This window comes from Diabrotica undecimpunctata, chromosome 7 (genome assembly GCF_040954645.1).
Source record: "Diabrotica undecimpunctata isolate CICGRU chromosome 7, icDiaUnde3, whole genome shotgun sequence".
Lineage (NCBI taxonomy): Eukaryota > Metazoa > Arthropoda > Insecta > Coleoptera > Chrysomelidae > Diabrotica > Diabrotica undecimpunctata.
The window spans coordinates 130,129,740-130,156,967 of NC_092809.1; the positions used below are offsets into that span (position 1 = coordinate 130,129,740).

The window sequence follows — 27,228 nt, forward strand, 5'->3', positions numbered from 1 at the left end:
ATATTCTGGCTGGGAAAATAGGTGAAATTGGTATGGAAGAAGGACTGTAGATTGTCTAAGACATACATTGCTTTGAATTAAATTTTTTTTACATGGTTTAATAGATTTGGAAGCAGTCGAAGAGTTTCTTAATTAATAATAGATATTAAGGTCAAGTTACTGTAAAGTTTACACAGACTCAGCACACGAATTAACAAGCAACAGCAACAATATGCTGTTTTAATCCATTTATACTAGAGACAGAGGGTAGATCTTAAGATCTCCAACTATTATTTTAATTCCACTATGAGTTTTGTATATTCCAATTCCAGGTCTGCATTTCTGGGGTTTGAGCCGCCTCAGAATTCCACATAGGCGGTTGTTCTTTGTTGTTTTCTGAGTCTGCTTTCTTTTTTTGGTGATTTTTTTTCTTGCTACTGACCACTGAAGATCGGAGGATTGCTTCTTTCATCATAATCGACCGCTGCACTAGGACTGTCTAAAACTGAAATAAAGCTCTAAAAGATGTGATGTGATGTAGACATTGGTGAAGTAAAAGAAAGGTTGAAAGGTAAGGTAGAAAATATAACTAGTCGAATCAGGCCACTTGTGATATTATAAAGGAGAAAATGAGTCACACATCGGTAATGTCGGTTTCTTTAGTCTCAAGAGGATTGCCAACCTGCTCAAAAATAACCTACTTTAATATAAAACTCTAGACATATTAAATTAAACATAAGTCGAGACATTACAATAAGCCCTAACGCAGTATCCACCAACAAATACAAAAGATATAGACATATACCTCAGAAACAAGACCCGACAGAGCCACAGCTACTGGAAACGACAGAGATGAAAGAACTCAGAAGAATTACAGGAAATACGGTAAGAGATCATACGGTAAGAGAAGTAAAGATATTAGAAGAAAATGTAACGTACAACGTATAAACGAATGGACACGAAATAAAAAAAAAAGAATGGAATAACCACATAAGCAGAACGGGGGAGACACGTGCCATCAAAATAGCGATAGATAAGTCACCAATCGACAGAAGACGACCGCGCAAAAGATGGAGTGACTTTCCATAGAGGTATTAATCTGCCAATGACCAAGCAGAACAAGATAACAATATAAGTGAGAAAGCTCTCAGAAAAGTCATTAAGAGAATCGCAAAGGTACTATGAAAATACATAAAGAACTACAAAGGAGGAAAAACATACAAATGGTAAAGTAAAATGAAAGTATGAATGTTTTAGGAAGTAACATAAAAAAACGCAAAATTTGAAACTAACGTAAAAAACAAAGCAGGAGTACAGACGAACTACTTTATAAATTCTATTATAAGACAGAACACTATCCAGAAGTCCAGAGAGATAAAAGTACTCAAGCTCCAGTCAATACAAAGACATAAATATTAGTCCATTAAATATTATTCAAGAAAAATTAATAAGAATAGAACTAAATGGGAATGCAAATGGAGATCCGCATAGTGAGAATGATAAATGATTGATGGCCAAAGAGACTATTGGAATGGAGAGCCCTTGGGGATAAACGAAGCGTCCGGTGATCACCAAAACGAGAAACCGATGCCTTAAAAAAAATAATAAAAATGGAAGAGAGTTGAGCATGATTGAAAGAGCCGGAAACAATATAATATGCCATATGTTCAGCGGTGGACGTTTGATGCGGAATAATGATGATTCTGTTTTCAAAAAGTTAATAAAGATGCCCGATTTAGTACCTACATCATTCCTTTTTGTAGTTCTCTCAGCCTAGGCCCCAGATCTTTAAGTTTCTATATAGTACTCACTTAGGCCACTCAGTGCTTAATGAGTAGGTACGGCTATTCGTTTCTTATTAGTATTAAATCCTTCACGCGATTCCTGTGAGGTTTTTAGTGTTTCGTATATTTTAATTTTACTTATTATTATTATTTTTTCAAGTTATAATTATTGAAGATTGAATGCAAATAAACAAGCTTGTGCATAGAAAAAAATCAGAACGAAGAAAGTATTATAACTTGTTAATGAAGATCTTTCGATATATTTATGTATTGCACTAATAAACTATTCTAAAGTATGTATGAATCAAACATTACTACTTAATACGTCTTGACAATAGAAGCACAGTTTACCATAATTTTACCTACTAATATGCAACCCTCAATACAAGATGTGTTAATATCCTTGGATCAAACTATTGTAAATAATTTTTTATTCAGTTATATATATATATATATATATATATATATATATATATATATATATATATATATATATATATATATATATATTATTAGGATTGCAAATTTCTAAAAAAATAAAAAGAAAATGTTGAGACGAAAATCCAATCACCGACCGACAAAAGTTTATTTAATTTTTTACTGATAATTTTGGGTGTATGATTTGATGGATCCTTGATATTTCATCATTCTGATAATGATGTATGGTATATTTTTTATTTGACGTTCTAAAATTATAATACTATTTTGAAAATATATAACACTTGCTTTATAATTTCATAGTTTTTTTTGTAAATTTATTTTCCTATTGTCTAATCTTTCCTAAAGGGCAACTATAAAAAAATACTTGGAAGCCATGTTTTTGATTAAATAGTAAGTAAAAGAGCTCTGAGATATGGTATTAAAATATATTTGTTTTTGTAAAGGTAAGCTCAAGTAGAGATAAGATCTAGTTAATTGTAAAAACAGGTATTTGAGCAAATCATAAACTGGCCCCAACCTGTCAGCATTTAAAAGTTGCACTTGAAAAGAAAGACAATTCGAAAAAAAAGCAACATAGGTGATTGACATTTTTTTTGGTCGATCGAATATTTTTTTTGGTACATTCCATTTTATGACAATTAAAATTTTTAGTGATATTTACAATTTCTAACAAATTTTTTAAATTTTTTTACGTGTGATAACATTTAGAAAAATTTTGACAATTTTTTATATTTGCGTCAGCGAAAAATTTGTCGTTTTTGCAACAAATCGAAGTTTTACATTTGGCGGGGATAATATTTCTCTAATTAAAAGCTTCGTATTTGGCGGGGAGAATAATTCAAGAGACAAACAAGTGTCTACGACGAGAAGTAAAAGTTTGGAAAAGAAAAAACAAACGGGAAACTTAGAGACAACAACCATGGAAACAGAAAGACCGGAACTATCAGGATTTGAAAAGATTTTATAAGAGATGCAAAGGCAATCACAAAAAACGTCAATCATCATCATCATTTTTGCGTTTTTGTCCTAGTCATAGGATATTGAATTGATCCAACATATCAATTCTTTCGGGAGTCTGGGATTTTCGAGTCCTCTGAAAATGTGGTAAAACTAATTGCTTCGCCAACTCCTTTATGTAGTTTAACCTCTGCATAGTTTCTTCCTGTAGTAATTGGTACACAACATGCGAATTAACAGCAGCTGTATTTGGCACACTTGGCATCTAACGTATCGACACCTTCCTTTCGTAAGATTATAATAAGCTATAATCTCTGGTTTTCTAGTAATCTGATCCGTGCTTATTGAATGGTGCATCGAAGAAATAAGTAAAACAGCCTTCGATTTTTTTGGCACATGGGAAATTATTTTTCTTACAAGGTTAACTTCTTTACTTCTAACTGCTGTACTAATTCTATAGAACTAAACCAATTATTGGCTGTAATATTACGGTTGGGACGGTTAAATCTGTGGGACAGACTAGCAGTTTAGTGTGAGATTCTAGAAATCTTTTCCTACTCGCATGGAGTACCTAATACATTTTGAGGTACTGACATTTTGATTTTATTTTAGGAAGGATTGTCCACATTTAACATGGCATAATTATTTTAAGCTATAATTAAATTAACAACCGGATTCAATTTAATTCATTTATGCTTTCTTGAAGCTAAACCAAATCTATTTGATAATCTACGTATTGTCAGATTTTCCAACGTTAGGATTGTTTATTCAACAATTTGTGATTTTTTAGGGTATAGGTATTGAATACATATCGCCTTATGATGAAAAACTGTTGCTGCGAGTTAAAGCAAAGATACCCGAGAAATACAAATCGTTAAAAGATTTCAGGGTTATGATAACTACGGACGAAAAAAATGTAAAGAAGCTATATTGCATTTATATGAGGAAGCATTTGCTGCAATATGTTCTTAAGGATCCTGCAGAATGGATAAGGTAATACATTTTCATTTATATACTCCACTACCAATATTATATTTTTTATAAGATATTATAAATAAGAAATTGTCATTGCAAATATTTCATCTTCTTTTGAGGATCGTGTCAAAATTAGGCATGGGTAGCTTTCATGACTGTTTGTCGATATTGTTTCATGCACGTCATGGAACAATTCATCTGCTGATAAGCCAGTCCACGGAGTCCAGTGACGAAGATTTCGGAGCCACGGATGTTTCTTCCTACCAATTCCTCTTTTTGCTACCTCTCATTATATGCTCCAGATATTCATGTTTTCTCGTTTTTATCATCTTCGTCAAGTCACGTTGGCCTTGATATATTCTTTTTAAGACTATGTTTGAGATGCGTTGAACCCACGAAATTTTGTGCTTTCTACGATCTGACCACATCTCAAAGGCTTCTAATTTGTTCATCCAGGCTTTACATCCATAGAGTAATACAGGATACACATAACATTTTTGGAACTTGATTCTTAATTGTAAGTTCAGTTGAGAATTGCACAGTATAGATCTTTGTTCACTAACCACAAGTAACTTTGTTTTTGATGTATTTTTTCAGAATACACGTTAAAAATAGTTGGGAATAACACAAAACCCTGTCTGACACCTATGAAAGAAAATTTTGTCTGTTTCTTTGCCATCTACCAAAATAGAAGCTTCTTGATTGCAATATAAATGTTGTAAAAGTCTCAAATCTCCATCATCTATTATAATCATTTCTAAATACTCTAACGGCCTATTATGTTGGACCCTATAAAACGCCTTTTGAAAATCTATAAAGTACACGTAAATTGGTTTCTGTACTTGCCATGATATTTGAAGTAATGTTAGCATTGAAAACAAAGTTTCCTTGTTCTTAATCCTTCTCTGAAACCAAATTGTTTGTTTTCCATTGTTTCTTTCATTTCTGCTTAATTATATTAAGAATTATCTTGGGAAGCAGTTTGAGAGAGTGATTCATAAGACTAATTAGTCCAAAATCTTTACAATATGATGTATTAGATTTTTTTTGGAAGTGGGATAAATGCTAGAAGTTTGATGGTAGTTGGTCAAGGACTGAAGATTTTTCTATTTTCGCTTTGTTTGATGGTTTTCTCTACTTCCGCTTTTAAAATAATAGGACCAGTATTCGTAATCTTTGCGATGTTAAGTGGTGGCCTCGTATCGAGGAATAACTTCTCTATGTAATTAGACCATTCATTCTTTTTTCGTTTAAGTCGAGAGTTATTTTAGCCTTGGAGTTTCTCATGAAGTAAGGAGTTCTTTTTCTCTGAGTCTAGGTAATTTCTTTAGGTTTTTTGTGTATATTAAAGTCGTTATGTTTTCTTTGTAGTTCTTTCATTTCACTACACCTTTGTTCCATCCAGGCCTCTTTTGCTAGCTTAACTTGTTAACGTATCTTATTTATTTTTCGATATATTTTTCTATAGTCTAGTCTTTATTTTTACACTTGCTTCTTTGTTGAATGAGGTTTAGCATTTTATCGGTCATTCAATCTTTTTTCCTTATTGGGTCTTCTTCTGGTTTCAAAACTTCGTTTGCTACAGTGAACACGACGGAATCTATTATATAAATAGATTTTGGCCGATATTTTCTTATTCAGATCTTTCTAGCTGTTTTTTAATCTCACAATGATCTTGATACCTTCGAGTTATATCTTGTGTGATTTCTGCACCAACTTTGAGGTTGAAGTCTCCCATAATAAAGTAACTTCATGTTTTTTGTGTTCCGGAGAATTTGTTTAATTTTACTGTAGAATTGCTTAATTTCTTGAATACTGCAATCATTAAAAGGAACCAAATTTCGAATACAGTTACAAATCTCTTCTTTGACAATGATTACGACTCCGTTATGTCTGTGTCCTTCATCCTTTCCCCAGTGGTATACAACGTATCCATTACTCTGATTACTCTCAAATATATTTGACCACCTCCATTGTGTTTCGCATATACTTAATAATTTTTCAGATATCGGAAAATATTTAGGCATTATAAAATAATATTAACCTTTCTTTTTAAATGCAATAACAAAACAATGTTAAATATTTTGGTAGATATTTTTCATATAACCTATAAAAATGTTAACTTTAAATTTGCAATTTAAGGTGAAATATGATATAATTACAAATTCTCATAAAGTTGCTAACAACTTATGCAAATTATTTATAAATACATAAGTAAGAATATAACGGCTGTCCACTAAAGTACCAATCTGCAACTTTAGCACCGGACTCAGACAGGGAGACCCGCTGCCCCCATTACTATTTAACCTAGCATTGGAATATGCAATGCGAAAAATCTATACCAGAGTCAAACCAGACATAACTGCCAGAGGAGCAAAGATTATTCTCGCATTTGCAGATGATGTAGATGCAGTAGTACAGACAACACTGGAAGTTAAGGATATAGTATCGAACTTTGAAGAAGCAACACTAAGCGTAGGCCTGAAAATAAACGAAGAAAAAAACTAAATACATGGTCGTATCAAAAAAGAAACTACAGCGAATAAGACAAAACATTACCATAAACGATCATAATTTTGAGGTGGTCAAAGAATTCAAATACCTAGGAGCAACAATTACCAGTGAAAACACAGGAGAACGGGAGGTTGAAATACGAATACTGGCGGGGAATAAATCATTCTTTGCCATTCAACATCTAATGAGGTCAAAGCTTCTCTCAAGGCGTGCCAAAATCCAAATGTACAAAACCATAATACGACCAGCAGTGACATATGGAAGTGAAACATGGACATTGAGAAAGAAAGAAATCAATAAGCTTTTAGTATGGGAACGCAAAATCCTGCGAATTATATATGGTCCTTGCAGGGACAGCGTGACAAATGAATGGAGGAGCAGATACAACAATGAAATAGAGACTCTCTTCGGGAAAGGAAACATCATAAGATACATAAAAGCCAATAGATTAAGATGGGCAGGCCACGTGGTACGGAGTGATGATGACAGACTGATTAGCAATGTGTTTTGGGAAAGACCAGATGGTAGAAGATCGACAGGAAGGCCTAGAAAAAGGTGGAAAGACGCAGTCAGGGAAGACCTGGAGAAGATGGAAGTAAGGTCATGGGAAATAATAGCACAGGATCGGAATCAATGGAAGGCAATAGTAAACGCGGCAAAAACTCACGAAGAGTTGTAAAAGCCAATGATGATGATGACAGGATTCTGTGGTTGCACCGTTACTTTTTAATAGTTATAAGTTCTTCATAACTAAAGCAAATAGGTAAACAAAGCAGTGTGTCAAGGATTTTGTTGCTTATATACGTAAAAAACATCTTAACCAATGTGTCAACCTTATAAACTGAAGCATAGGATCAATTTAAAGCTGTATCAGTGAATTAAGTCTACGAATTTCTGCAAAAAATGCAAAGTGCTAAATTTCAGCATTTGCTAGGATATTAATATTATTAATATTATATTAATAATTAATTCATCATCATTCTCTTTGCCTTTATCCCAGTGATGGGCTTCTTCAATTACAGTTTTCCATAAGTTTTTATCTTGTCTTCCCAGATCTTCGTTGGTTTACTTTATCCAACTTTAGGATTACCACAGGATTCTGTGGTTGCACCGTTACTTTTTAATAGTTATAAGTTCTTCATAACTAACACAAATAGTTAAACAAAGCAGTGTGTCAAGGATTTTGTTACTTATATACGTAACAAACATCTTAATCAATGTGTCAACCTTATAAACTGAAGCATAGGATCAATTTAAAGCTCTATCAGCGAATTAAGTCTACGAATTTCTGCAAAAAATGCAAAGTGCTAAATTTCAGCATTTGCTAGGAAAGTACATATTGACAAATAGAGACCAAATGAATAATGTATCAATATTAATAATTAATTCATCATCATTCTCTTTGCCTTTATCCCAGTGCTGGGACAGTTTCTTTAATTACAGTTTTCCATAAGTTTTTATCTTGTCTTCCCAGATCTTCGTTGGTCTTCCTCCCAGAAACTTAAAAATCAGCAATTCTTACACTCTCCCGTATTTTTATAGTGTGACTATGTATTTTTATGGTCCTGTAGTTGGTGCATTGCTGTATATCTACCTTGTTTTTGTAAACAGGTAGTAGTATACTGCTTCTACATTCGTCTGTCATTTGTACCACTTCCATAATTATATTCGAGGTGTCGAATCGGGTTTATGGTACGCTAATAGCAAAAGGAATAAGAAGAGGATGGGACCCCATAAAACCAAGAGAACAAAAGGATATAGTCATAATAAATAAAACTAAAGAAAAGTCGTTCGTAGACTTAATGAAGGAAATTAAAGAAAATCTGTCAGGAAGGAAAGATGTGAACATCAACAGAATAAGACAGACAAGAGACCAAGGGATATCGCTGGAACTAGGAAGAGAAGAGGAAGAGAAATGGCCGAGAAAGTAAAGAAAATCCTTTCGGGGAAAGAATGCGTTTCTAGAGTGATGGCAAAAAAGGGCACTGTCAAAAAAAAATGAAATCTACACCTGCCAATTCTTAAAAGGCAGAAGCCATCGAATCTTCATAAGAAATAGCAAGACCACTTTTAGCTAAAAAAAAAAATAATTACTAAATCGTTAGAGAAAGTGGTTAAAGAAAATGGTTGTTGCGACAAATAATTAAATGAGTTAATAACTTTTAAATACTGATATTATCAGGTACCGTTCTTGGAGATTATTTTAAGCCTAGCATGTAAATATACACATTTCGATATAATATCATCTTGTTAACAATTTATTATTTCCTTACATTATACATATATTTACTTTGATAAAAATAAAGGAATTGGCTCATCAAAAACATTGTAACTGTTCATAACCTTGAACGGACAGTAAAGATATGTTACAAAAATATATAAAAGTCAAAAAATGTGTAAAGTATCTGTACAACCAAATAAAGATAAGGAAATTGAAGTATAAAATCCAAACAGACTGTTGCTTATACTATAACAAAGGATATACTATTTGCATAAATGTATGTAAATGTCTGATAAAAGGACAAATAATAGGTTTCGATACACGTGAGTCATGAAACTAGTCACCATTAAATTAAAAAAAAATACGGAATTTAAACAATGTCCATTATCAGTAAAGAGGTTAAATAGCATACATTGTATTGGAAGTTTTGTGTTTTTAAGACATTCTTTAATTCTATGAAAAAAAAAATATATAGAAAACGGTGTGACCGAAGATACAGGATTTTTAGTATAATGTCACGGAGAAATCTTCTGACTGGAGTACACTATGAAAATTAAATCCCAACACCTACAACTTTCGCCTACCTATTATAGTAAACAATGATGTTTTGATGCGTGGTAGAACACTTCATCACACTAAAAATCAACATTTCAAAGACAAAGTGGATGGCACTTGGAATGATCAATATAGATCAAGGTCTGATTTCTCTCAATGGAGAGGAGATTGAAAAGGTAAATCATTTCAAATACCTTGACAGCTGGTTAAATGTAAACTGTGACTCTGATGAAGAGATAATAACCAGGATCGAAATATCACGTAAGGTAAGAAACCATGAATATTCGTAAGAAGGTCCCGAAATGTTATGTGTGGTCCATCCTATTGTATGGTTGTGAGATATGGACGTTAAAAACCACAATGCTAAACAAGTTAGAAGCATTCCAATTGTGGTGCTATAGATGAATCCTAACGATATCGTGGGTTTCGCACACTTCCAATGAAGATGTTCTTCAAATGATTAATTCAGAACGTCTGCTCATAAACACCATAAAGAGGAGAAAAACAGAATACTTCGGCCATATAATTAGAGGACCTAAATACCATCTACTTCGCCTTATAATACAAGGAAAAGTGGAAGGAAAGAGATGGATTGGTCGAAAGAAACTTTCATGGCTACGTAATATTAGACAATGGTCTGGTTCCACAGTAGAAGAATTATTTCGCGCAGCAGCCGATAGAGAAAGGTTTCAGGAAATTGTAAACATGATGACGGCCAACGTCTGAATACGGACACGGCATCCAAAGAAGAAGAAGAACACTTCATTACCCTGGAACTGAAATTGTCCCCAAAGTAGTCCAAAATCGAAAAAACTTATTAGTTAACCCATTAATGCCCAGTAATTACTATTTTAATGGGAATAAGCTACAATTGAAGTTTAAAATAAGTTTATTTACGTTTCAATCTCCACTTGGAAAATTGTTTTCAATAAGTACAATTTTTTTAAACAAATTTAAAAAAAGAAGAAACTTGTTTAATTTATTAATGTTTTTATTTTGAGCGATGAAATGAACGATTTCCGAAGTGAAAATTGAAACGTCAATAAACTCATTTTAAAGTTCAATTGTGGCTTATTCCCATTAAAATAGTAATGCCACAAGAAAATAGCTTCAGAACAATATTAATGTCCAGAACTATGGACTATTATTGAAACCATTCAAATTAATGTTTTGTGTTCCAAAATTATTAAATATGACATGAAAAATGTTTAATCGTTTTTTGATATTTAGTTTATAATTTTGAGAGTGGGTCGTTAACGACCCACTCTGGTCAAATTCCATCGGACTGGTTGAAATCTACATTTGTGCCCCTTCCCAAGAAATCGAATTCTAAGACGTGTAGTGAATATCGCCTTTTAAGTTTAATGAGTCACACCCTTAAAATATTCTTGCCTATTATCCATTCCAGAATACGAGCAAAATTAGAACACAGCACAAGTAAAACACAGTTCGGTTTTAGATGCGGTTTTGGAACTTGAGAGCCGCTCTTTGCAATACAAGTCTTGATTCAAAAATGTCTGGATCAACAGAAAGGTGTTTACGCCTGTTTTATCGACTCTGAGAAAGCATTCGATACTATCAAACATGACAAACTCATAGAACCATTACATCTTACATGACTTGACACTAAGGATATCCAGATTATAAAAAATCTATATTAGAATCAAACAGCCCACATGAAAAATGGACATATGGTGAGTGAAAACGTAACCATTTCGAGAGGGGTTAGACAGGGCTGCATTCTTTCGCCACTGCTTTTCAACCTGTACACAGAACAAATATTTCTAGAGGCACTGGAAGAGTACAACGAGGGCATCAAGATTAATGGCGTACCAATAAGTAATTTTCGATATGCAGATGATACTGTTATACTGGCCGATAACATCGAAGATTTACAGATGATGCTAAATAGAGTAAATACAACTGGCAACCAATTTGGACTGAAGATCAATAGAAAGAAAACTAAATTTATGGTGATCAGCAAAAATAACATTCAACATATCGACCTGAATATTGAAGCCGGACGTATTGAAAGAGTACACCGATTTAAATTTCTGGGATATACAGTAAATGATAATTGGGACCCAGACGTAGAGATTAAGATCCGAATTGAAAGAGCAAGATCCAAATTCATCAAAATGAGACAACTCTTAAGCAACCGCCACCTAAGCGTTAACCTCCGATGGCGCGCCACGAAATGCTACGTACTCTCTATGCTACTTTACGGAGTTGAAGGGTGGATGTTAACAGCAGCAACTATAAAGAAGTTAGCGGCTCTAGAAATGTGGCTGTATCGACGCATACTGAGAATACCTTGGACAGACAGAGTAACCAACACAGAGGTATTAAGACGAATGGGTAAAGAGGTGGAATTGTTAACAACTGTTAAAAGGAGGAAAGCGTCATACCTGGGCCATGTGTTCCGTAATGATAAGTACAGTCTGCTACGGCTTATCGTGGAAGGCAAGATTGAAGGTAGAAGAGGTTTGAACAGAAAGAAGAAATCCTGGCTGAGAAACTTGACAGAATGCTTTAAAATACCAGAAGCTGCGAACATAATACATGCGGCACAAAACAGAGAAACCTATCGTTTGATGGTCGCCAACCTTCGGTAGAAGACGGCACATAAAGAAGAAGTCGTTAACGACCCCTTGGGCAGTTACTGAAATAAAAACTAAGATTCAGTTTTTCTTTACTTCATTGAAATTCTTCAAAAAATTTATTTGAAGTGGGACTTTTGCATGTTTTTGTAGTTTTATTTTTGCACTGGGAACATCTTCTTTTTGTCTGTTTACAAACTATATCAAGTGGTGGCTTTCTGAGGTATTATTGTACACAGAAGCTCTCTTTGGTCTAGGAATTTTCGGTTTAACTCCATATTTTTTTAAAAGATGCTATGATCATATCTGATTAGAGCGGGCTAGTTAATTAGCATTAGTAACACTAACATTAGCCAATCGTACAATGTAATATTGGGTATTCCATTTTTTTCCTCTCATAGCAATTCTGCAATTGGATATGTTATTATCCATTTGATCTACATCCCCCATATATGGGGGATATAGATCTATCTAGATCACTTTTTCCCATTGAAATTATTGTAGTATTGAATACATTTTCCTTACTTTAATTTAAAATATGAAGCGAGTTACCTTCTTGACTTTCTTATATATATTACGTCCATATTCAATCGAATACGCTTATTTTCTCTACTATACATAGGCTGTCCTTCTGCTCGAAGTTGTCGGGTACTTCGATGGCCTACATTATTATCTTTTTCGTCTCGTGAGTCAGAGTAGGTATTTTCGCCTTTATTGTCCAAATAAATGGTATATATGCCTTCTGGCAATATTGGAATTTTATCATCGTTAATATTCTCTTCTTCCCCTAATACATAGTTCAGCAACTGAAAGTGGCTTTTTCCTAAAAAATACCAATATTGTAAAATAGTTCTACAAGTACCCAAGGGGTCGTTAACGACCCTGCAACAAACAATAGCTTATTATTTCTAAATATTATGGAAAAAAAACAATAAATATCCAACCAGATATTTACAAGAACACCTAATAAAGACTTAGAAATATCTACATAAATAAAATAATAAAATAAAAGCTACTTGCCAATAAGAATTCGAAAACATGTTCTCTCTATATACGAGTATTTACAGTCGCAATAAGTACTAGCTGAAAAGAAATGTATGCTATAACTATTCGAGCGGTAGTGAAAATTAGTTAATGTGTTGTGTTGGTTAGCAGCGCAGGTAATCCTGGCTCCATCTGTAAGTCACACCCAACACTAGATTTTAAATCTAGTGTTGGGTTTGAATATCCTAAAGGCCTCCTTTTAAATTAAAGGAGGCCTTTAGGATACTTAAGCATTGGGCGAAACACCTTTAAACCTCTCAAAAAAACATGTTTTTCACAGTTTTTAGGGGTTCTGGCGGGGTTATTTGGATTTTGGGGAATTTTCTTTATTTTATAAGAGATCAAAACAAGGTTTTTTAATAGGTTATGTATATTTTAAATTAAATGACGCCTTCAGGGCATTGAAAAATGCCCTTCCCCCTCACAAAAACGTCATTTTTCGTTTTTATTATTTTTAAAAATCACACAACTAGTTGAGGCTTTTACAAAACTTGACTAGTTTTTGTAGACGCGTAGGTTAAGTGTAGATAACCTAAAATGCATTTTTTAAAGACCTCATAAGTTTTTTTGGAGATGGATATTTGATCAAAAACTATATCTTTGATTTTTTTCAGATTTTTTCCGTAGGGTGGGCTATCTTCAAAAACACGAATAACTGTTTTTTAGCGGTTCTGGGTGATTTTCTCCATTTTATAGACTTAAAAATATATCAAATCCCCTAAATAAACAGTTTTTCGGATTTTTGAAGATGGCGGATCATACGGAAAAATCTAAAAAAATCAGAGATATGGTTAAATGCTCAGACATAAATGCATTTTATGTTATGTACACTCAACTTACGAGTCTACAAAAATAGAAAAGTTGCGAAAAGTCTTATTTTTTAATCACAAAAAAAGTACAAATATGAGAAAATTTATTTAGGTTATGTAAATCTCAAAAATATGATTAACCTCGCCAAAACCTATAAAAACCGTCAAACACATGGTTTTTAGTGGGTTTAAAGGAGTTTTGCCCAATTTTTGAATGTGCTAAACCTCACTTAATTTAATATATATATATATATATATATATATATATATATATATATATATATATATATATATATATATATATATACACTCAGGGGCAAAAAAATCGACACATTCCTTATTACTTATTTATTTGAAGTTGTATAATTTTAGAGACATTAAATTACGTATGTAAATTTAGGTGTACCCTCGTATACGAGAAATAAAATAATATTTTTAATATTGCTTTTTATATTTCTTAAAACAAATTGGTATTTCAGGTTTTTGTCAAAAAGGGTTTTTAATTCAATAACCATACTATAAAAAAAAATAGTGTAGTGATTTTATTTTCAAAGCGTGTTATATTTTTATTTAATTATCCTTCCTAAATGTCTCTACCTCTGACAGATGCTGCAAGGGCGGTGACTTTAGTTCAAGATGGTCGTAGCCAGTATTATGCAGCTGAAATGTTGGGTGTTAGTCGATCTTCGGTTCCAAAAGCAGTTCGGGGTTTTAGCGACACCGTTTACTTCACAAGAAGACCAGGATCAGGTCGTAGAAGGATAACATCCAAAAGAGATGATCGATTTCTGGTCTCATCATGTTTGAGAAATCGGCATCTAACTTCAGTTGAACTGGCAAATCGTCTGAGCGAAGTGAGAAATGTGAATGTAAGCAGATGGACAGTTCGTCGACGACTTGTGGAAGGTAATTTATTATCCAGAAGGCCAGCCCTATCTCCAATACTATCCATAGAACATCGCAGAGCTCGCCTTGCTTTTGCAAGAGAACATGAAAACTGGAGTGATGCAGATTGGAGCAATGTATTGTTCTCAGATGAATCCAGATTTTGTCGAAGGTCACCAGACGGTCGAGAAAGCGAGAGCGATATTTTCAATGTAATATTCTGGAAAGAATATGTTATCGGGGGGGGGGGCTCCGTTATGGTTTGGGCTGGTATCAGTTCAGAAGCCCATACTGATTTAGTTATTGTAGATAGAGGTTCTATGACTGCTGCAAGATACATAACAAGTATTTTAGATCAGCATGTGGTACCTTTTACTCCTTTCATTGGACCTAATTTTATTTGTATGGTCGACAACGCGCGTCCTCACCGTGCTAGAATCGTCAACCAATATATAGAGGAGGTGGGAATTTTCCGTATAAACTGGCCAGCTTGCAGTCCCGATCTCAATCCCATAGAACATCTATGGGATAATATGATGGGAAGACGTCTTCGGGCACGAGTACCCCATCCAAACAACTTGGCTGAACTTACAGCGGCTCTTCAAGAAATATGGGACCAATTGGATCAATTTGATATCCAGAGGTTAATTACCTCAATCTCTAGACGTGTACAGGCTGTTATAAGGGCCAGAGGGGGAAACACTAGATATTGATTTATTATCAATGTTTTTCTTAATTTCAGAAAGTTTTGAATATTCTTGTATATTTGAGTTTTGGCGTATGTCTCTATAAATAAATGATTTTTTTGGATAATCTGTAAAAATTATTTTAATCTAACATATACTTTTACATATATACCTGATTTAAAACTAATACCTTCAAACGTTTTCTTTTTTCAGCAAATAATACCCATGGATCGATTTTTTTGCACCTGAGTGTATGTAAACTATAAAAATCCTTGATTTGATTTATTTTGAGGTCTATGAAATGGAGAAAAATCCCTTAAACCCCCGAAAAAAACAGTTTACCGCATTTTTGAAGATGGCGTACCATACGGAAAACAGTGAAAAAATCAGAGATATAGCTTTTGATAAGTACACAAACTAAAAAAAATTGGACCCCAAGACCTACAAAGAAAAAGTTGTATGCTTAAAAAAAACATTTTTAGGTCATGTCCACTCAATATATGGGTCTATAAAAATAGACAAGTTTTGTAAAAGCCTCAGCTATGCGTGTGAATCTTTTGAAATTATTAAATTGATTGCATCTCACCTAAAACCAATTAAAACGAAAAATTTACGTTTTTGGGGTGGGTAGTTGGATGAGGAGGTTGGCGGACTAAAATTGCGCTGAGCCTTAATTTTTAATCACATAGAACGTAAAAAAATGAAAAAAATGAATTATGGGAGTAAAGCCATTTTGCGTATATTAACGGGGGTACCCTTTAGAAGTATTGTATCAATTGATTAAAAGGAGACTGTATATGGTAACATATTATATGGATAGTTTGCTACCGTTATACAAAAAATTCATAGTATTTGAAAATTGAACAGTTGATTTTTTTTAGGTTACGATTTCAAACATTTCCATCCGAATATCCAATTATGCTGGTTAGAGCACCGGTACCTTGGCATACAAACTATTGTTTAAGTACTCAATTAATGGAAAAGCATTATTACAACGGAAATATCATTGTCAGGAAAATCCGTGACCTTTGGTGGGAAAAGTAAGTACTGATAAGGAAATACCAGGAAAGTTACTCATGCAGTCGGTAAACAGTGCAATTATACGCTTTTTTTGTAACATATTTTCATGCTTATCGGAAGTTAAATTTTGTTTTTTATACAGGTACAAATATTTTAATGAACCTATTTGTAGTGTTTGTTATAACGATGTTAGTAAATTGCCTTTATATTTTTATTGTCGAATGTAAATTTCCGCTTGCTGTTAATAAATTGTTTTAATTCAGGATTAAAATCACGAACACTATTCTCTTTTTTTCTATGTATCTGGCCACTGATGTTTTTTTTCTTTGTAAAAGGTTAGGAAATGAATTCAACATTTAAACAACAAACACATTGAGATATATTTTACCTAAAAGCAAACATGTCTACAAAAACCTATTTCTATAGAAAAACCTCGTTTAACTGTTTTATTTTTTTAATATTTCTTGAATCTCGTTAATCGCGAAAAGTGTTTTTTGCTCAAAATTCCCATAGTTAGCATCTAAATAACATTTTGTCGCCATTAAGAATTGTAAGAATTAGATCATATGGATCATGTTAAATCGCTTGCTAAATCACTGCATTTAGAACAAAAAACACCGGAATAAATCGATTTTTATATACAGCACCTATAGATTTTTATATATAAAATTGCATTTATAGTGTATAAAATGCATCCAAAAGTAGAGGATGTTTTTTTAGAGGTATAGAAATGTAAGTTGGTAACACTTTGTTAATTGTTGGCCATTTTACCAGCTTTCAAGTGATTTATGTTAAGTTTGGTTTGGCAATTCAGCATGAGTAGACTTGACGCCTGAGCAACGCTTTCAAACTGTACAACTTTATTTTGAAAATTGTGGTCGAAATAAGTATCGCGCACTACGTCCATTTTATGGTCAACATTATAGTGCATCAGAACAAGTAGTTCGATTAACCACGGAACGTTTTTGCACCACGTTTACTTTAAATGATAATATGCATCTTCAGACATATCGTACAGTGCGTATAGAAGTTGTTGCTGCTGTAGAGCTAAGCTTACAAAACATTTTGTAATAGGTATGTTTAATATATATTAAAAATTATGGACAAAATAGTTTCGAGGTGATCGATGGTTACAAGAAAATTTCGACAAAAGCCACTGAGAGAAATCAAAGAATTTTGCATAAGAATTCTGCCACCATACGCTTTACGAAATCCATGACTTTAAACATCACCCACAACAAATTTTTAGGAAATGTTGAAAATAAAGGTAGACTCAGTAATATGCTCCGACAGACGTTTAAAACCACTGGAATTTCTTTGGGTCAGAGCGACGGAGATGCAGATGTTGATATAGTTTTCAAAGCAATAGATACTGCTACAGCTTGCAACAAAGTTTTGATTGTCTATGAGGATAGATATATTCTCGTTTTCCTTGTAGCTCAGACTATCGAAAATTTAGAAATTTATATGTTGAAACCAGCTATGCTAAAAAGTGGTATATTCTGTATAAGCTGTATATTCTTTCAAAAGTTTATCGTCTCAATCAGAATGCACACAGTCAAACGTTCTCTTTTTATACGTTTTTACTGGTTGTGATACAAACTCAGCAGCCTTTAATCGAGACATTCTACAACTTTTTAAATTTTTCGAAAAAAAAAAAACAAGAATCTACACTAGCACACAGAACAATTCAAAAACATTTCAATATTGGTGATTTACTGACGAGGATCAGCTATACGTCAAGCTGGCTGAAAGATACCTTCTCAGAATGTACATGATAGCAGCTAGAAAGTCTAAAAAGCTAGGTTTAGCTAAAATTATGCCCACAGTAGACAAATTAATACAGCACATAAAAAGATATTTATTTAAAAATTCCTTTATAAAAGGTATATATTTTATAAGGGAATTTTTAAATAAATTTTTTGTGATACATGGTATACAGCCAGCTACAGGAATTTAGTTTCCTTGTGAACATAAAAAGAATTTATTTACAAGTTCAGGCATAGTATGGGTATGCCTTAAATCCGTTGGAACTGGTTTAGGAGCTGGAAAACAATGAGTTATCTCCCATACAGATGACTCAGGATGCAGGTGGAACGGTGGAAAGCCACCGTTCTAAATCCTGATCGCAGTGGCATTAGCAAAGACGAAGAGGAATTTATCTACGAAGATGAAAAATAATGTGATATATCATAAATGTGTCAATTAATTGTAAATGTAAAATGTCCTCTAAAATGTTCAAATTCTTGATTATAAAAAACACAAGAGCTAGTTTTAACTTTAATATTTAATTATTATCTTTTGCATCTGCCCTGGACACCAGGTATTTTAGAGGCCTTCGCTTGCGTCATAATCGTACTCAGCAACCCCGAAAACTCCCGAGTACTAGTTTGAATTAATTTAGTGTCGGAAAGCCTCGAAATTCCAGAAGATGACGTGCACAGTCACGCTGGGCAATAGGAGTTCCGAAGGTCAGTTCTGATGTCATATTCGTATTCAGCAAACCCAAAAACCCTGAGTAATCTGTTTGCATCAATTTAGTGCCGAAAACCCCCGAAATTCCAGAAGATGACGTGCCTTACAAGTAACCCTTGGCACCAGTGGCTACGGAGATCGGTTCTAATGGCATAATCGTATTCAGCGACCCCAAAAACCCCCGAATATCAAAATCTGGCCCTTAATATACTGATTTTGACATGTTTTCATAAAATTCGATATGGTACCATAATTGCATGCGCTTTTGGATGCATTTTATGCACCACATTTCTATTGTAGATTTTTTTCTGACGACATTCCATTCCGAACAAAATGCAAAAAGTTGCCTGTCGATAGGTGCTGTATTTAAAAATCGATTTAATTTTTCCTAAATGCTCTGGTCCATGTCTTTTTCATGGTGAAGGTGAACTATATAAAATTTATCCATTTGTTTCTATTGGCGATAACCGATCTAAAACCAACGCTTTTATGGGAAGAATGTATTTAAGTTTCAGTCAGTATTAATTGTTTTAGTAACACATAACACACTTATTTTAAACAAGGTATACAAAACGAAGTAGGTGATTAAATTCAAGTTGTTCAAGCTATAGATCTAAGATTATATGAAATCAATAATATCATTAGTACCAGTGCCATCTATGGGCTGAGCTAATAAGCTGTTACATCGCTCTCGTGTATCGGCTATTCGTTACTTACTATAATGTGCTCAATATTTATCAATTGGATTTATATACACTGTTTGTAATATCAAGTATGTTTTATTTTATAGGTACGACACCATGCTTATAGTTCCACAAGATGACCTCTTAAACAAAGATCTAACTTCTTTAACACCAGCAGGCTTAGAAGACAGAGTGGTAGCCATCTGTAAAAACGCCAGAAATATTATAATTAACCAATGGTTACCTTCATGTGCAGACATATTTCTGGAATTTAGAAATTATTGGAGGCAGTACATCCCCAAAATACCATCTGATACCACCATGCTTGTTGAACGCTTTTTTGATTGTGTAAATGTTCTGTTGTCTATGCAACTGCGATGGTTGGTCGAAAAAAGTTTGATACATTTTAAGGATCTCTTTATTCAGTTTAAGGTAATAGTCCACTTACATTTTATAGTAATACAGGAGAATATCTTGTTCTAAGGTAAAGAAGTACTTCATACATTGGTTCATACTCATACAAAAGATATCTTTATTAACAGTGTTTTGTAAATTAATAAATCTTTTTTTGATGATAAACATTTGTTTTTGCTTGTCAGCGTTTCATTTAAGTATAATTCTTCTGTAAATGTTGTTAAATAAAATTATAGAAGGAGGCACTACCGGTACAAGTAAGGATTTTTTTTTTATTTCCAAAGTTTTTGTAGGATGGAAACGAATACGGCGAAAAATACGAGGATTTAAAATTGATCAACATTCCTATATTAACTCTAACTGTCAAGCCTCATGTTGGAACAGATCAGTTAATTTTTAGTCCGACTTTTGACGAAATTCAAGCTCTTTTAAAAAGATGCTTTGCAAAAATACTAGAAGTAAATCGAAAAATTTATAGGATAGAAATTATTATGTTTCCAGGTAAGTGATTAAAGTTATTTTTTTAGATAAGAAAGAACCAGTAGGTAAGAACACACGAGGGGATTTTAAAAAAGATTTTCCAGACAGACAAATCACATCAGAATGTTAACGCTTAGTGCTCTACGTGGAAAATATATGAAACATCGGACTTTTTGATAATTTTTCACTTAAAGGAGTGATTTTCAGTTTTTTTTTTGGTATTGATGGCTTTGGTTTGTGGCAATGAAGGAATACTAATAGGGTAGGAAAAAAAGATCAATTCCTGTAGGTGCACCCTAATAAAGAACGTATCTCCGGTTGCTCAGTTTGGAAGAGATATAAAGGGGTTCTTTAGAAAACATATTGCTAATCAGAAAATAACATATGTAATCAATATAATCTTAAAACAACGTAAATTTTAGGTATAAAAGTTAAGTATTCGGCACCACCCGAATTTTTAAAGGATCTACTGGTAAACCTAATTAATAACACAAAAAAGTATATATTATACTACCACACTGAGAAGGAAATTTATTATATTCTTTACGTAACAAAAAATTAACAAACAAGTTATTTTGTCTAACAAATATTCTGGAGAATGTCTCCATGTAATAAACAATTACTATATAGTTATTTGAAAAAGGCGAGTTAAGATACTTATTATCAAAAAAAAAAAAAGAATATATATCTTTAGTATTTTAGCTTAATAATAGACTACCTAATATGTATTAACCTTTAATTAAAATGTACCTAATAAATTTCTAGATTAAGTAGAGGTAGAATTGAATGAGCTCATCTTATTTCTTTCTGGCGTATTAATTTTTAACAGTTTACAATTTAACGTATTTACAAATAAAATCAGATATTACATTCACTACGCCTTACGTAGTCAAACAGAACTATATTTTAAAATTCACCATAATGAATTAAATAAGATAATTCCACCGATTGTAATGAGGAAGGACGTAAATATTTGGGGCCACATCAAAAAATGAAAACGTAGGCCGCTGGAGAAATCCATACGGCAAGAAAACTTATTAACCCATTTACGGCCAAAGGTGCGTAAACGCAACCTTTATTGTTAATTTTTTTTGGCCCGAAAATAATTTTTTTAATGATTTCTTTTTATTGAAGTAACATTTCAATAGATTGAGGTATATAGTATCATTTTTCTTTTGACAAAAATATTACTTTTTAAATATTTTAAGCTTATTATAATTTTGCATAATTTAATGATTTATGCACATCTTCATACAAAAAATTTTTCCGATACCAATTATAAACTTAATTCATATTTTGTATTCTATAATTATAAAAATATGTTGAAATTTTTATTATTCTAAAAACTTATTCATTCATACTTTAAAAATAAGGTCTATAATTGCATGTTTATACGATGGATTCGTATACGCACCTTTGGCCGAAACCATATTATATTTTTTTCGTAGACTAAACAATCTGAAATTACGATCTCGTTAATAGACAATACACTTCATTCACTATTTATAAAATTGCTGTGTGCTGTAAACGTTATATTTGCTTTTTTATATATATATTGTCACCAATTTTTGAAATAATTAACCGAAAGTTTGCACAATTTGGAGTTTTTGCAAAAAATCTTTCCATTGACGAGGAAATGGTTCCATATTTCGGGCGACATTCGTGCAAAATGTTCATTCGTGGAAAACCTGTTAGATTTGGTTTTAAACTATGGTGTTTATGTTCTGATACTGGTTATTTGTTCAAATTTATTCCATATGGCGGAAAAACTGAGAAAACAGATTATAGTTTTAGCTTAGGAACGGCAGTTGTTTTGAATTTACTTTCGATAGTTAAAAACCCACAGCAACACAAGGTTTTTTTCGACAACTTCTTTACGTCATATGCTCTTTTTGGACTATTGAAAGAAAAATGATTCTTTGCAACAGGAACAGTAAGGGAAAATCACACTGCTAAGTGTCCTCTAGAAGAAAACAAAATTATGAAAAAAAAAAGGAAAGAGGTTCATATACATGTGCATTCGATTCCAATTTAGAAGTTTTGGTGACAAGATGGAACGATAATTCAGTAGTGGCTGTAATGACAAATACATGTGACGTTTTACCCCTTATGCAAACTAAACGTTATAACCGTAAAGAACACAAAGAAATTCTTATCACCCAGCCTAATGTAATTCACCAATATAACCAATACATGGGTGGAGTGGATCTGCATGATAATGGCATTGTGAATTACCGGATTAAAATAAGAGCAAAAAAGTGGTGGTGGCCGTTGTTTACTAACATGATTGACAGTATGGTGATCAATAGTTGGAAAATTTTTAAAATTGCGAATGATTCTAAAATTTCCCAGCTGGAGTTTCGTTCGAGATTGGTTCTTAACTTACTAAAATATAGTGGACATGCAGAGAATAGTGAAGAAACCGCTACATCATTGTCAAACTCAGTATATGGACGTCCATCTAAATTTGCTTTACCAGATGAAACTAGATTCGACAATATTGGCCACATTATAAAAAGAGACGATAATAGTGCAAGAAGAAAATGTCGGATGTGCAAAAGTATAAAAGTTATAATACTATTTATTTATGTAAAAAGTGTACAGTGCATCTACACCCCGAATGTTTCGAAAATTTTCATCTTAAAATTTAATTTACAGTTAAGATACAATATGTTCCTTTTTTAAAAATTGTATGCGTATTCGGCCAAAGGTGCGTATACGCACCCACCTGTTTTTCCTTTCATGAGAAAAAAAAATTCTTTTTGGTTGTAAATTAGTCTTAATTTATGTGTTTTTAATCCAATCTAATAAATCAATTGTCAAATTTCTCTTTGTTGATTGTCTCGGCCCTTAATGGGAGAACACGCTTACGTTAAATTTGATTCTCAGTTTGAACGTTACAGTTTAAAACAAATTAGACAGAATTTGTAGAAATTTTGAAGTGTGTAGTAACTATGTGACAAGTTGAGAAAAATAAATTTATTAGTGTACGTTAGTAAGTTAGTTTTACTTGCTGTTTGGTATTGAACAAGTCTCGTTTGTTCTATCTTCCTCTGTCATCCAGCTTCCGGATCGCTGGATGACAGAGGAAGTCCAGGCGACGTCCTGGACTGAGATGTCTTTTGAAGATTCCAAATCTCCCCTCTATAAAAAAGTCTCATTTGGTCAAAAAGTGTTAGTAGTATATATAAAAGGTCAAAAAGTATATAAACAAGACAGTGGGGTCCTCAAAGTTCCACAGCAAACTCTTATGCAGCTTTCCACTTAATTCGATAGCTACTTTGACTATAGACTGTCAAGTTCCTCACAAGATCTTTAAATAATTAGCGGAAGGATCATACAAAGGAAAATCTACTTTAGATTTTATACACACTATTTTTGTTTCTGGTTAGTAATTTTAAAACTTAAGTTTACAGTTTGTAATATGTTAATAATATAATATACATTTTAACGTAGACGACTTTAAAATAATATTGCCAATATTGCTGAGTTGCATTCCTGGGACGACTTTATTGTAAGATAGTTTATTCGATTACATAATATCAACTTGAAATTCAGAACACTTGTTAGAAAAAATCATAGCATGTGGTTCGTTTTTAAAAAGACAGCCACACGCAATGATGACAGTAAAATTCTCTCGTTAGTGATTCCATAGTAAATCATGAGGAAAAACCAGGAAAAAACACGTCATATTATTACTACCCCGACATGGTAAGTATTTGGTCTTATCTAGACAAGTGCAAGTGGAAAATGCACTTGCACAGCAAGTGGAAGACGTGGAAAAAGAGTAAACGTTGCCAACATTCTTTTCTTTTCAGAATCTTATTTTTAATTTATTAAATCAGTTCTATCTTCTTTGTCGGCTTATCGTCTTCTTCTTTATATCCTTTTCTTTTTAAAATCCCCAACAAATAAAAACTCACATTTTCATACCCACATAAATTTGTATAATCTTGAAGCACAGTTTTTTAAAATGCAGCAGTAATCTCATAAGAGTTATTTAGATTAAGTAAACTGTTTGAGACATCTTATATAGCGCCGAACAACTGAAATGTCGTATTAGATGGTTGTGTACGTTAAGATAATTGTTTTTTGGAAGATCGGCTAGGTAAATCTATTAGCGAGATAGGTCATTTTAAAATCCCCACCGCTTGTGCTCACCTAATAATTTATTTGCATTTGTATTATATAAATTTAACATATTTTTAGAATTTGCAACTATAGAGAGATTTCTACACCACGTCCATAGGAAAGAAATGCCCGTTTTAGCTCTTCAGCAGGAAATAATTGATTCTTTTATTCCAAATGCTATTGGTCCTCAAAAGTATTTATCTGTTTATGACAAATATTTGTATATTTTGGATGGTACTGCAGAAAAGGAGTTAACTGATTTTTTTGAGATACCACCATTTCCATTTTTAAAAGTAAGCGGAGATATAGTATATTTTTTATGTTATTCTACAGCATTTTGTTTCAAGCCATCTGCATATCTTTCTTCAATCAATACTTGTCTTGTATCGAAAACAATATAGCTTGAAGCAAATGAAGTTCCATATATTCAATAAGTGTCCCATATATACTAATTTTAAATTTAAAGTTTTACGTTTTATATGAGATATGACTTTGCCACTGCTATAGTTTTGTATATATTGATTGTTCGTTAATTACCGCTAAGTAGACAGATCTAGAGGAACAGGAACTAGAGAAGCATTATTCGGAGTCAATGTTCTGACACAACGATGTCTGGATATGAATCAGGACATATATGCTTGCTTCATAGACATTAAAAAAGCTTTTGACAGAGATCACCATGAAAATCTTTTAAGTATTCTTAAGACCAAAAACATAGATAGTAGAGATCTACAAATTATATCGAATCTGTATCAAAATTAGAAAGCAAGAATAAGGGTCGAAGGAGAACTGCCAAAGGAAGTAAGTATACTTAGAGGAGTTCGACAAGGGTGCATACTTTCACCACTCTTATTCAACGTCTACAGTGAAGTGATATTTCAAGAAGCTTTATTGGATATTGTGGAAGGTATTTTGGTCAACGGAAATAGCCTTAATAATATTAGATATGCGGACGATACGGTCATATTTGCAACTGACATGGAAGATCTACAGTACATAATACAACATGTATACAATGCATGTGAAAGGTACGGACTGCAAATGAATCTCAAGAAAACGAAATCAATGATATTCTCAAAAAAAACCACAAAATGTAGATAACCTGATCATCAATAATACAACGATCGAAAGAGTAACAACATATAAATATTTAGGAACGTGGCTAACCGAAGATGGAGATCAAACAAAAGAAATCAGATCTAGAATAGAAATGGCAAGAAACGCGTTCATAAAATTGAAGAACTTACTTTGCAACCGTAACCTTAATCTAGAGATCCGCACAAGAATGCTACGTTGTTACGTTTTTTCTACTTTACTATACGGCATGGAAGCGTGGACAATAAAACAGTCTGAAATCAAAAAATTAAACTCCTTTGAGATGTGGTGCTACAGGAGAATCCACAGAATATCGTGGACTGAAAAAGTAACTAATATAGAGATGTTACAAAGAATAAAGAAAGAATGTGAAGTCATAAAAACTGTTAAAATTAGAAAGATTCAATATCTGGATCATATAATGAGGGGCGAGAAGTACGTGTTACTTAGATTAATTATGCAAGGGAAGATACAAGGGAAGAGAAACCCAGGACGACGCAAAATATCCTGGCTAAAAAATTTGAGAGAGTGGTTCGGTTGCAGCTCATTAGAATTATTTAGAAGCGCGGCCAATAAAATTAAGATAGCGATGATGATTTCCAACCTCCGATAGGAGAAGGAACCTGAAGAAGAAGAAGACAGATCTATTCACTTGTTTTTTAGTTTTATAAGCAAAAGTTTTCCTTCCATGTACATAATTTTCAAATATTATTGTAATTGTATGATTATTTTGTAAACGTGATCTCGAAATGTGAAGTGTCCTTATTCTTGGCATGGGTGCTGAGTTAGCAGCTCGTGTGTGATCGCAAGAATACACTTCTACACTTTACTTGATTAAAGAACAGAATAAACTGGGAAGCTGCTTAGTAAAGATGTGTCTTTATTCTCCCTTAGCTACTTAACATTGAAAAGACCCTACCACCACCAGTTACCTTACACTTGCTCCTTATTTTTGTGCTCTGTTTGCCTAGAGTTTCATAAACTGCTATTTTATATATTTTTTCTCTAATTTTTTTTTATTATTTAATATATTATCATTTATTTTTATTACATAATATTTTTTATTCCAGATATTGATTTAAGAGTTTCTGATAAAGTTTTTTTTACATCTATATGCCAGACCCATACTTATTAAGTAATGTTATATATATAGAAATTATATAAATAAAGCTATAAAATAGAACTAGAAAGCAATATATTTTTAACTTCTATTTCTTGATTAGGCTTACTTTTATTTGCAAATGGTGTATTTTAGGACTTTGCAAAGAAAATCAAGCACTACGATGAATTGAAAGTTGAGTTTATTAATTTACGGAAAATGATTCCTATGAATTTATTTAATCTAGACTGCACTGAGTTAAACGAAACGCTGTATAATATAATAGAGAGACTAAGAATGAAAATTGTCAATTATTTTATTGCTGAGTGCCGATCTCTTAATCGATTGTAAGTATTTTTTATCTCTTTTTATATAATTTAG

General features: G+C 32.7%; 1 protein-coding gene across 3 annotated transcripts in view; it reads left to right on the plus strand.

The window, feature by feature from the left end:
- The window catches only part of Dnah3 (dynein heavy chain 3, axonemal), a 547,435-nt gene that overhangs the window by 414,979 nt on the left and 105,228 nt on the right, over positions 1-27,228 (plus strand). For 2 of the 3 annotated variants that reach the window (XM_072538195.1, XM_072538196.1), the window contains 6 exons: positions 3,952-4,154; positions 16,332-16,490; positions 19,736-20,060; positions 20,336-20,543; positions 24,732-24,946; positions 27,004-27,194. In XM_072538195.1, coding sequence (XP_072394296.1) covers positions 3,952-4,154; positions 16,332-16,490; positions 19,736-20,060; positions 20,336-20,543; positions 24,732-24,946; positions 27,004-27,194 — 1,301 coding nt within the window. Of the gene's footprint in view, positions 1-3,951; positions 4,155-13,137; positions 13,205-16,331; positions 16,491-19,735; positions 20,061-20,335; positions 20,544-24,731; positions 24,947-27,003; positions 27,195-27,228 lie in introns of those variants that run through there. The other variant, XM_072538197.1, reaches the window with a different exon arrangement.